We start from the raw sequence: 12,128 nt of genomic DNA on the forward strand, positions 1-12,128 counted from the left end.
ATTTTTTTTTTACCAGCAAATGTGTACAAGACACTTTACAAATCACAATGTAAATTTTCACAAATTCTGAATTACATAATTTCTCAACATTCAATTTAATAGCGATGCCTGGTGAAAGATATAGTAGATAATTTGTCTTTGGGCTCAGCGCTAAAGGGACTCTTTCATTAATTTTTCCATTAGAAATGTTGCACAATTGCAAAACTTTTCATTAAAGCTTCCTCTTGTACAATCAGTTTAAGCCTCTTAATTTCACACCTATGTAAATTTAAGAGAAGATGCTGAAGTTTGGGTTCTTTTGCACTTGAGGTATGTCAAAAAGAGAAGCATGGATTGACATATCAAATATAACTGCCATTTCTATTGCCCCCACACACTAACTATTTTAATTTGTTTATAATTATTATTCACAATTTATATTTTATTTAATACATGCATATTATTATATTCATCATTTATAATTTAGTATATTATGACTTTTAAGAATAAGATCAAAGATAGCACTGGTTGCAGTGCGCTGTTTCCTCCGTTGCTACAGGGGGCGCTGTTCGCTTCAGTATCTCCGTATTGTCGCTCAGTTAGTGACGTGGATTTTCATTGAAGCAGTCAGTGCTGCCAGAAGCAGTTTCTCCAGCCTTATAGAGCTCTCCTTCTAACGCATTTTAACCACATTTACAAGGTGAATCCGTCGCTCTCTTTCGTCGTTTTTCACTTTTTAACACAGTTGTGCCGCAGCTGTCGAAACAGGTGAGCAGGTCGCGTAAAATGTTCACATTGCAGGGTTTTCCTGTTGCTAGTTCAGAAGTATCTGCAGTAAAAAACTACAGAAACTGGCCACTCATGTCAGTATTTCTTTGTCACAGTCCCTGTGATGTGTGTTTACTCACCACAGACTCCAGAATGAGTAAAAACAGCAAAGTGTTGAACCTGAAGGATAAAATCAGTGGGAATGAAGTGGACCTGAGCTTGTGTAATCTCACTGAGGTGCCAGTCAGGGAGCTGGTAAGTTACTCAGCTGCTTCAAAGCATACTGTAGTTTTACACTCACCGTTACTCTGCTGTGGTTTGTTCCCATTTCTGTTTCTTGGTTAAAATGTCTGTTAAATAATTACCTGCCACTAATGTCAAACTTGACTTGTAATGTGATGTTTTCCAATAGGCCCTGTTCCCCAAAGTAACAGTTGTGGACTTATCTTGTAACAACATTACCTCCCTTCCTGTGAGTATTGAACACTTAGATTAAACATTTTGTTTGTTTTTGATCAAGTTGATGCTCTTAATAATACAATTTTTTGCAAAGACTATTTGTTTGAGAAGTTTTAGAGGTCAAAATTATTTTATATTTTTAGGTAATTGATCATCTTCAAATGTTTTAAGTATTTCTTTGTCTTAGTTACTTTTTCATTGTTTTAAAAAGTAATCACTCTTGCTTTAGTGAAGTATTTTCAGTAACTTGCATTTTCTGAAACTCTGGGAGTGACAAGTTGAATTACCCTGCATGCATTCAAATGTCTTAATGAATGAGCTGGGATGTTTATAACTGCTGTGTGTCTCTTTGACTGGGTTATCCTCCTGCAGCCAGAGTTCTGCAACCTGACCCACCTAGTGAAGGTAGATCTGAGTAAAAACCAACTGAGCAGTCTGCCAGATGACATGGGGAACCTGATGAACCTTCAGCATCTAGATCTGTACAACAATAAGCTGACAAATCTGCCAGTGAGCTTCTCTCAGCTCAGGGTGGGTGTTCTTTGATAGATGTGCATCCATTGTTTAAGTTAGCCTCATCCAGCAGCCTTAGCTTAGCGTAAAGAGCTAAATTCATAGCCAGAGTTTGAGCTACTGGATGTAAATCTCCTAAATCTCAGGAAGAAGCTAGTATATGTGTTTCTAAACAAAAATCCTTTGCTTTTTTGTTAACCTTTGCTGCTGATAACTTGCTGTTTTCTAACTTTGTAATTACAAGGCGTAAAGCGTGTGGTTGTTGAGGTTCCCAAGCTCAGTTTTAGCTCTTTCTGTGTGTGTCTTTGTGTTCAGAGTCTCAAATGGTTGGACCTAAAGGATAACCCACTGGAGCTTGGCCTGGCCAAGGCAGCAGGAGACTGTCTGGATGAGAAACAGTGCAAACAGTGCGCCACTAAGGTGACAGAGAATGATGAGTCAGCAAATTGACACATGATATTACCATAAATGCGTCCAAAACTAAAGATCGTGGGGTTTTTTTAGGTTCTGCAGCACATGAGAGCCATTCAGGAGGAGGTCGATCATGCTCGAGAGAAACGACTTTTAAGAGAAAAAGGTAGGCAACATAATCATTTGAGAACTTCAAAAAAGTAATAACTAGGAGGAAAAAAAGCTATTTTAAACTAACAAGTATACTGTTGCGTTTGGTTGAGATACTGTTTGATACATTAAAAGAAACTGATTTGCAAAGTGGGGTCATATCCTCCCCAAGTGTTACAGGAACATATCTATCCTGCGTATCGTCCACACAAACAACACATTTTTGAAGTTGTGTGAAATGTAGCGGAAACGTCATCTGTAGCTTTAAAAAAACAAATGCAGTGGAATACAGTGAAGTTAAGTATTTCTTACTGAGACCCAGGGTTGTAGAAATTATGAAAAAGCACATTTAAAATGCTCTGTGTACAGTAAGGAAACTTAGATCTTATCAACCATTAGTATTCACACCGATTGATGTACATTAATGAAGCACGAGTCTCACTGTGCCCTTGGAACAGACTATAAAAGGATTTGAAAATGTTGACTGAATAAAAATGGAGGATTATAGAATTAATACTACAGAAGTGCTATTAAAACAAAAAAACCAAAAAAACAGGAAAAATAATAATAATAAAAATGAATAACAAAAAATAATTCTGATGAAAATGTGGGACTTTGAGGGTGAATTCTATCACAATTAATATTGTTCTTACTATTAAAACATTATGGTTAAAAGTTGCAGTGACACAGAATGATTACATGTGTAAAATAAGACTGCTAGTACGCTAGTTTATTTTTACACAGGCACAAGTATGTTATGTTCCTAGTTGGGGGTTTAAAACACAAAAAGTCTAAATAGTATGAATCTAAAAATCTGACATCAAGACAAATTAAACAAGGAAAACTATACTTACGACTTTACTGTAAAGTGTGTTCATGAATTCATTCATTCATTGCTCCACCACTCAAATCTATCATTGTTAAAAATCAAGAGTTTTCAGACAGATAAATGTATTAAAAGGTTAGTGCAGACTCGCACAATAATTTTGTGGGTTGTTTTTGTTCTGGATTATTTGAAAAAGTATCTCAAACAACAGACCGAGAGGATCGTTGTTAATGGGAGTCTTGTTGCCGCTGTGAAAAGAAGTAAATGCACTTCATCTCATTTATGGACAGCAGGAAAAAGCTCCCTGAAATACAAGCTTATAATGTCCCAGCAAGAATAAATCTGTGTAATTGCATCTCTTCTGGCCACATTTCCTTCATCCTTTAATCAGAGCTGGAGAGGAAGAGGGAGGCGAAGCAGAGGGAGCGGGAGGCCAGAGAGAGGGAGGCTCGCAAACGGGAAAAGGCAGAGGAGAAGGAGAAGAGGAGGAAAGAGTACAATGCTCAGAAGGCAGCACTGGCTGCACAAGAGCAACAGAAGAAGAAAAGTGAGGAGAAGAAGAAGAAGAACGGACAGGCAGCAGGTGGTAAATCTATTGAAATAGAAAGTATCCGTATCTATGTTTGAAGACTTTAGTCAGCTTGTAACAGACCTTTTCTTTTTTGCCTTTTTCTTTGAAATGCACAAATCACTCAAAGTGGTCAGAAAATCTTTGATTTCTGGTTTGATGAGTCACTCTGATATCAAACATGTGTTTCGTTACAGCAGATAAAAAGGTCGCTGTGGAGTCTAAGCCTAAACCTCGCCGTTCTGTCATTGGTCTGATCTTCAAGCTCCTCCTGCTGCTGCTCGTGGGATTGGCCGGAGTCGCCGCTGTCTGTCGCCTGACTGACCTGCAAAAGGAAGCTTTCTGTCTGCCGATAAACACCGCAGTGGACGACGGCCTATCCTGGGCCAAAGAGCAACAGGTTGTGCTCAGACAGCTGGTGCAGAATCTGTCGACTGCAGCGAAAGAGCTTCTCGAATCCACACAAACATCTAAGAACTAAATACTCATGCCTCCATCAAAGCTCAGAGTTCCAGGTTTTCCACTATCACCTGTGAACCAAGGGATTTTGTTTGTTTGTTTTTTAAATATGAGAAATCATGAGTCTCATTAAAGTGGGTAACCCTGCATCTCCTTACCATGTTTGTGATGCTGGGGAGGTGAAAGGTCTGTACAGATAAATGACAATGGAACAGGTGTGAAAACCATCTTAAATTCCTATGGAATTGTCTCTCTTGTACCCTCTTTGTACTGCAGTGTGTTTTTTAAAAAAGAAGAAGAAGTAATCATCTTAAATGTCTCCCTGTCGACCATGTTTTGCACTTTGACCAGCAGCCAGCTGGTTTGTTTTCTGTGCATTACACGGAGCACAGGCTGTATTTGAGAGACGTTCAGTGAAGTGTCAGGGGGCCCTGTCTGTGCTGCACCAGTCACATGTTAGCTGCCAGTCACAGTTGTCCATTTGCCAGTGTTAGATTAGGCAGTCTGAGCATGTGCAGTAGAAGCTGTGTCAATACAAAGCCTTTCCAGCCATATAGTCAACCCTCCTTAATTTTGCACTTTGGAGTCCAAATGATAGAAGTGGATTTTATGTTGTCACAGCTTATATCCTCAGCCGGTAAAACATTTTCAGTCACACAAATACCAAAGATATCAGAGGTAGTTAAGAAAAAGTGTCGGTATTATCCAGCAGAGAGCAAAATATCTCATTTAGTACATGTTTCCTGCTTCCAGATCTTTAACAAGAGCAAAAATCCCCTTTCTGACGGTGTAAAGTTGCTTAACCACAAATCTAATCCCGTATAATAAAAGAAAAGGGCAATTTCAACAGCACATCTCGGTTTTTCTGCACAATAAATAAATGCTGCTGTAGTACGTGCAAGAAATCTGTATGCACAAATAAAGAAAGAAAGTGTAATTCATTACTTTGATGGTGTATGAATGTCATAGGAAGAGATCTTTATCAATAGGACAGGATGGCCTCCATCCAGTGGCCCAACAACCATCTTCCAAGATTGAATTCGATGTCTTCCATTTCACTATAAAGCTCTGTTTCCTTTATGTGCATTTATAATAAACAACACCAGCAAATTTAGAAATACTAAATAATTTCAGTTCTTATATAAATTAAAGCTCAGCCAATGCTGATGATTCTAATACAACAGGTCATTTTAAACTTGATAACACTTTTTTTTCATAAATCCTGCACAGATTGTATCATTTCAGATTTTTCCTGCTTCCAACTGTGAGTATTTTTCGCAGACTCTTAATTTTTCAGTAACAATGTACAAACTGTAAATTTGTCTTTAAACTGGACTACCAATAAACAAGCTTTGCTACTGTCGCAATAAATGAATGTTTAATTCAGATGCAGCGGTAAAGGACAAATAAAACTCATTCAGATATTCTGTTTCAAACCTCTTCAGTTGGGAATTTGGCGTCACTTTATTGAAAGAGTGGTGTGCTGTTTTTAAAAGCGTGGCATGTCTATCTATGTCTATCTAACCCCCAAGACTGCTAGTTTAATGTGCATATTGAATTAGCAGTGTAAATAAAAAGCCTTTTTTAAAAAAAATCTGTTCTTTGTGTAATTTTCCTGTCGGCATAATTAAATGCGCTGCAAAACATATTTGGCTCGAATATTATTTGTGACAGAATAACACCTCGGTGACAAGAAAATGCTGTCAATAGGTTCAGGTCTAGTTTTGTCTTTGTTAATGTAAAATATAGTGTTCAGTCTCTGCACTGCCATTTCATGATATTAGCTGCAGACATACTTTGGGCAATAAATAAAGGCAGGACTCGTACTATGCATTTTTTTTTAAGTTCCATCTCTCCTCTGCTAATTCGACGTATTTCAGCTTTAGCATAGCATTCAAAATAGTGTTGAAGGTGGTGCAATATGGAATAGAAGAAATGGTCAACATCCTGGTCATTTATGTAAACGCTGACACATTTTTTTAGTTATAACCCCAACAAGTTGGAGAGTTGGCTTTCTGGGTTTTGTAGTTTGGTGAAATGTTTAACATTGTTGTAAAATGTTGTGAAACATAAAGTACTCAGGTGATGGAGAAAGTAATAGAGAATCAGTGTGTAATGAGCCTGAATGTAGCTTCTCTGGAGCTTCTGACTTTATTACATTAATGTGACAAACAGGTGGAGCTCATGTGATTATTTGGTATGTTATATGTTAAAGCACCAGGATGGGCTTGGTGGTGAAACGCAGCTTAGAAGGTCAAAAAAGAACTATAATGCTCATATTCAAGTTACACACTGATGATCATTGTTAGTGTTTAAAAAAAACCCATCTTGATCCACTTTTACAGCTGCACTAAGACACCTCAGGGGACTCTGTGCTGTTAGAGCCATTCTCCAAAACTAGACTAAAACTGAACTAACTAGCTAGAAATTGCAAACAATACCAAAAACATTACTCAGAATGCACTCCTTGGACAATTGAAACCTGAGACTATAAACCACCTAATTTGACCAACAAAGCGTTCTGTTTTAGCTGCCATCCATTAGCTTTTTGTCTAATACGACCATTCTGCGTGAGTGAAGTCTGGGAAACCACAACAAATACGTTTTTAAAAAAAAGAAAGAAAATGGGTGGAAAGTGCCTTTAGTGGCGGTTCATGTTTCCTAAATCTGATTTTCCAAAATAGGGTTGGAAGGAAATTCAATTAAAGGTTTGGTGTCACAACTGAAGTTAATGTAGCAATTCTTCAAAAAAACAAAAACAAGTACCTCTCAATTCAAGTCTAACAAAACAAGACTGAAAGAAATGTAACAATCATTCAAGCGGCCACAATCAATCTGATTTTCAGTTAGGTCCATGTTTTTTGGGAAAAGTACTTTTTATGAGGGTAATTTTGAAAAAAAAAAAGTACATTATATCACCTGTTTTGGAATTTTTATATATCTTTTCCCTATTTTAAGGGCTCAGAAGTAATCCATTTTACAGCTCCATGAGGCCTGTTCCATCATTATTTAATGACAAATTAGGCAGATAAATCTGGAGTTCATCTGGAGTTGATTTCAAGTCTTAAACTTGATGGGAAAAAACTTTCACAATATCTGTCCAAGAGCACCCTCACAGAGGAAGGTCAGCAATCAACAGATGTCTTTATAAAAAAGGAAATCCTGACAGTTTAAGAAGGAGCAAACCACAACATCATCAACATCTGGATTGCATTCTTCAATAGCCCAGTCAGTCACATGATCTTAACCCAGTGTAGCATGCTTTTCAGTTACTGAAGGCCGAAAGACCCACAAAGAAGCAGAAACTGAAGGTGAATGCAGATGAAAGCGTGCATTTCAATCACATTTCTGCTCTTTGATATGAAATCCACTGTGGTTGTGTACAGGGACAAAAATCACAAATATGACATGTCCAAAAACTTATGGACCTAACTGCAGGACTCCCTTAACCCTGGAGAACCCATGGGGTCAAATTTGACCCCATGGGTTCTCCAGGGTTAAGGTGTAGACTAGCATTAGCTTGTAGCACACTTGTGCTAATATCACATAGTAATGATACGACTTAACTGAAGTTGATGAGGAGAAGAAGAGGAAAATTTTAATTGGTTTGTTAGTTATGATCTCATATTCTGCTCTTCTCCCCTCTGCTCTTCTTCCCTTTTCTGGGAGGCAGTGGGGAGGTGGAGCGTACAGCCCGATCCGGCGGGGAGGTGTGGGAAGCCAGATTGGGCGCCCCCCTTCCGGCTCTCCTCTCTGCTCTCTCCTATTTTGTCCCTTTTGTGTCACTTCTCTCTATCACCTTTTCTACCCCTTTGAAGAATTTAGGCTCCATAAATGCTAAAGAGATAAGTATTATTTCTCAGTTGGAGTGAATAGATAGAAAATAAACTGTAGGAAACTAAACAGAAGAAAGTAGAAGAGAAATAACAATTTGACATAAACCAGTGACACGCTCCAGGGCCTGATCAACCCTGGCAGGGCCTCCTTATATGAGGGTGTCTAGTGATAATGGCCGAAACACCCGATGAATCCAAGGTCCACATCCACTACTGACGATGTGTCCTAAATTTGAAAATGATAATCTAGATCAGATCTCTAATCCCTAAACCTAACCAAGGAAGGAAAATGGCAGATTAGCCTGGGTAAAAGACCGAAAGTTGAGGCACACAACGATGTGTGCTGCTGGCAAAGTTTCTGGGCGGCCTTTCCTCATGACAGCCATCCCTCAAGAGTCTCTCCATCTAAAGCAATGCACTATCAGGGACTGTAATATCTAGTCCTTTTTCCTGAATCTCAAGACCTCATGAATGCCTGTTGTTGACTGAATAGGAGGACAGTGAGATTTAGGAGTATGAAGTATGAAAATAAACATGGCAATAAAGCTCCCGCAGCAGGCATTTAATGTTTGACACCAACCAGTTTTCAGCAACAAAATTAAGAAAAATATGTGACATTAAGAGGAATATGAGACTTTAATGTATAAGAGATGTGTAAATAACACATTAGGCTGTGGTTTTTAATGGCTGTGCATCAGTAAGTGGAAAAAAGCTCTTAATTTCATTCTGGGGACAGAGTGAATAATTAAAAAGAAGTAGCGCCTAATGCTGCTGAAAGCTGGTGACTAAAACCATCATCCATCCATCCATTCGCTTCCGCTTCTCCTTTTCAGGGTCGCGGGGGGCGCTGGAGCCTATCCCAGCTGTCATAGGGCGAGAGGCGGGGTACACCCTGGACAGGTCGCCAGTCTGTTGCAGGGCCAACACACAGGGACAGACAACCATTCGCACTCACATTCACTCGCACATTCACACCTAGTGGCAATTTGGATTATCCAGTTAACCTATCCCCACAAGCTGCATGTCTTTGGACAGTGGGAGGAAGCCGGAGTACCCGGAGGGAACCCACGCAAACACGGGGAGAACATGCAAACTCCACACAGAAAGACCCCGGCCTGATGGTGGAATTGAACTCAGGACCTTCTTGCTGTGCGGCAACAGTGCTAACCACCGTGCCACCGTGCAATTGGAAGTTTAGTTTAAAAAAGTCAGAACTGGTCAATAGAAATACTGAACCAAACATAAAAACATCACCTTTCAATTTTAAGTGTAAATCTTCTCCAAACAAAGGACACTAGAGATATTAACTTGGTTTATAGATAGAGAAGCACAAATCTTTGCGTTGGCAAGTGATTTCTAGTTTGCTAAGGTGGTACACAATCAATATAAAGTGAACCAGCTCCACTAGAAACATCAGCCACAGCATCTTTCATTTCATTTTACTCCTCGGGTCGGAGATGACAACGGTTAAATCAATGTCTCGACTACAGTACACGATTTGATGCATGAGGATGAAAGTGTGATGTCATATTCAAACCTATGCATTTGTTTTTCAACAGTGTTCAGGTTACAATTTGCAGGTTTTTTCCTCCGCAAAGTCCAACAGCCAGCAAGATCACGCCAAAACCACCAAGAGGAATTCCACAAACCTGGTGAAGCGTATCCAAAAAGGAAGAACCCATTCAACTCTATTGTGAATCTGGATTTCCTTATTTAAAATTGTATGAGGTATGGTTTTGTCCTTGTTTGCCTCTGTTTGTCTTATAATCAGAATTTTTTGCCACTATGTGACAGAAAATAACATTTCTTGTGACTCGAATACAGGATTCTGTTGCAAGTTTTCAGATTCACATGTCATCCTGTCACGTCATCCTGCTTCACAAGCTGAAGTCTTTAGAAGGTGAGTGAGAAGCTCAGTACAGAACCTCACTGTGAGAGCAGTTCATGTCCGCGGCTGCAGGTCTGTCTGTAATCTCGTTCCTTCATATGAGCTGCATCGTCCAGCAGCTTCGTCCGGACGGACTCATCTACCGTCAGCTCGAGTGTCACCTCTTTGAACACTGCACACTGCGACACCTGCAGCAAGCAAGACGACTTTGTATTAAATTCCCAAACAAAAGGTTTATTTTATAGAGCACAATTCCACACAGTGAGATCTGGTTACCTCTTGGAAGTGGAGCTTCTTGAACATGGTGATGCTGACCTGGTTCTCCAGTCCGATCTTTGCTTGGAACTTTCTGACCCCGAGTTTGGTGACTCCTGATGGAGGAAAACACGCTGATCACCACCATAAAATAACTGTTTTTTTACAAATGTAATGTAAAAACTGTACTGTACTGTCTACAGTACTTTAAAAAAGGCTGAAAAAATCTTTCATTTCCATACAGAAATCTTTAAAAGTCTGGCAGACTGTTCTGGCTGCCTCACCATAGCACATCATCATACGTGTCACCTCCTTTCCGACGCCCTTGCCTCTGTAACTGGGCTCTGTTAAAAAACAAACGATAAAAAACACTTCTTCTTCTTTATCACACAATCAAAACAATGTAACAACTGAACAAAAAGTCTGCACCGAGCATGTAAAAATGCACTGGTTACTCTCTTGTAGATGTTTTTAAGAACCTGCTATCATGATCTCCAGCTCAGCCAGCGAAGGGTCTGTTGGATCAGTCAGGAAGATGTTGACATCTCCCACCATGCACTGCTCCTCCTCCACACTGGGGTCTGCCCACCGCTGCTTGTCCAAAATTATGAACGTGCACTCTGGAAAGGCAACATAAAAACACACAAACACAATGAAAATGCTTTTCTCGGCATTGCTTTCCTATCATGTCTACTGACGGCTCCTCACTGTCGTCATCTTCCCTCCAGCTCTTCTGCATGTCGTACTCCTGATCCAGGGTCAGCGGCTCTGAAGCGGTCAGCTGCTGCAGCTCCGGAGACTTCATCCACTCGTGATACCTGGATGAAGTTAAACTCACTAATAAAGACGCCCAGGAAATATGAAATAACAAAGACAGCTGGTTACTATGATCAAACTAAATTACTCAGAAATTGAAACATTTGCTGTAATAATAAAAAATAAATAAATAATGGGTTGAGAAAAATCTATTATTGCCAGAATTAATTATGAACTATATGTTTTAATACAGATATGATATGGGAGGTATTTGTGATTTTGCTGTGAAAAAGGTTTTAATAGAAGACAACTGTGGCAGATATGCATCTTGTTTCTGGCTCAACCTGTTCAGGAGTTCTCCAGCTGGCTATGTCAATAAAACTGCTGCATGACAAACTATTTAACTAACTTTTACAGCCACACTCACATGTAAAGAAGCATCCGATGGAAAAACATACGATGAGCAGAATGAGAACTCAGAGAAAAACATCTGCATGACTGTGTGGCTCAGTCATTTTATTTCAGTGTTATATGACAGGTTATCTCTAACACTCATTTAGGGGGATGAACAGTTTAGAAACACTCTTATAGTGCAATACATCTTAACGAGTTGCAACACAATAGTTAATAGTGCAAAAGCAGAGAAAAGGCTAAGATTATGCCTCTTTTTTGCAGGTTTCACACTTCGCAAAGCCTTTGGAAGACCACATATTTGATACCTCTGCCTTAAAACATACTCTTTACTAAAGACAAATAATGTGTCATTAAGCAGTAAATATGACCTGAACGGATTAAACTCTTTATTCTTTGTATTGCCTTTCCTTGTGCAGTTGGAAATGTTATTGTAAACAAATGTTTTATACTTAGCACTAAAAGACTGTCACATAAACAGACACACACATTGTAACAAGAAGTGGCGATAAGAAGAGGAATAAAAGGGGGAGAGGACAGTAAACAGCTGTGATGCGGGGATCGCTTCCGCTAACAGCTGTTCACGTTACCTGGGCACGTGGTTTACGTTGTAAGGAACCAGCACGACTCTGTGTCCCTCCAGTAAAGTGTTCTCGTTTATCTTCATGGCATCAAACCGCTGTAATAACTTTAAAAGCGATCCACGTTTCTGCTCAGACACCGCTTCCGCATACACTCTTCCTGCAGCTGCGCACAGGAGTCACACAGACAGGAGGCGCCACCTGCCGGACAGAATTAGGAAGCACGAAAGGGAGGGAGGTTTTGTTTTGTTTTTTTAGAACTTTATTT

At 39.5% G+C, this 12,128-nt stretch overlaps 2 protein-coding genes across 5 annotated transcripts; one reads left to right on the forward strand and one right to left on the reverse strand.

The window, feature by feature from the left end:
• Positions 1-593: 593 nt before the first annotated feature.
• Positions 594-5,738, forward strand: lrrc59 (leucine rich repeat containing 59). 3 transcript variants are annotated; one of them, XM_006790972.3, is made up of 8 exons: positions 594-747; positions 893-1,002; positions 1,160-1,219; positions 1,579-1,737; positions 2,035-2,139; positions 2,224-2,296; positions 3,498-3,689; positions 3,875-5,738. In XM_006790972.3, exons 2-8 carry the CDS (start codon positions 901-903, stop codon positions 4,153-4,155), a joined length of 972 nt encoding a protein of 323 aa, XP_006791035.2. In that variant the 5' UTR covers positions 594-747; positions 893-900; the 3' UTR covers positions 4,156-5,738. The 3 variants fall into 3 exon arrangements, with proteins under 3 accessions (XP_006791035.2, XP_035763703.2, XP_006791034.2); XM_035907810.2 differs by having other exon boundaries at positions 864-1,002; positions 3,872-5,737; XM_006790971.3 differs by having other exon boundaries at positions 3,872-5,736.
• Positions 5,739-9,055: 3,317 nt separating this feature from the next.
• On the reverse strand, positions 9,056-11,955 carry nat9 (N-acetyltransferase 9). 2 transcript variants are annotated; one of them, XM_006790970.3, is made up of 6 exons: positions 11,870-11,955; positions 10,821-10,930; positions 10,592-10,732; positions 10,397-10,456; positions 10,134-10,228; positions 9,056-10,045 (listed from the first exon to the last, which is right to left on the reverse strand). In XM_006790970.3, exons 1-6 carry the CDS (start codon positions 11,944-11,946, stop codon positions 9,896-9,898), a joined length of 633 nt encoding a protein of 210 aa, XP_006791033.2. In that variant the 5' UTR covers positions 11,947-11,955; the 3' UTR covers positions 9,056-9,895. The 2 variants fall into 2 exon arrangements, with proteins under 2 accessions (XP_006791033.2, XP_006791032.2); XM_006790969.3 differs by having other exon boundaries at positions 10,821-10,949; positions 11,870-11,929.
• Positions 11,956-12,128: the final 173 nt, after the last annotated feature.

This window comes from Neolamprologus brichardi, chromosome 8 (genome assembly GCF_056152115.1).
Source record: "Neolamprologus brichardi isolate AB-2024 chromosome 8, ASM5615211v1, whole genome shotgun sequence".
Lineage (NCBI taxonomy): Eukaryota > Metazoa > Chordata > Actinopteri > Cichliformes > Cichlidae > Neolamprologus > Neolamprologus brichardi.

Coding starts and splice junctions, on each gene's coding strand:
- nat9 (XM_006790970.3), bottom strand. CDS start 11,946: ATGAAGATAAACGAGAACACTTTACTGGAGGGACACAGAGTCGTGCTG. Junction 10,733..10,820: donor CTGGAGGGAAGATGACGACA/GTGAGGAGCCGT, acceptor TTGCCTTTCCAG/AGTGCACGTTCATAATTTTG. Junction 10,457..10,591: donor GCTGGAGATCATGATAGCAG/GTTCTTAAAAAC, acceptor GTTTTTTAACAG/AGCCCAGTTACAGAGGCAAG.
- lrrc59 (XM_035907810.2), top strand. CDS start 901: ATGAGTAAAAACAGCAAAGTGTTGAACCTGAAGGATAAAATCAGTGGG. Junction 1,220..1,578: donor ACAACATTACCTCCCTTCCT/GTGAGTATTGAA, acceptor ATCCTCCTGCAG/CCAGAGTTCTGCAACCTGAC. Junction 3,690..3,871: donor GAAGAACGGACAGGCAGCAG/GTGGTAAATCTA, acceptor GTTTCGTTACAG/CAGATAAAAAGGTCGCTGTG.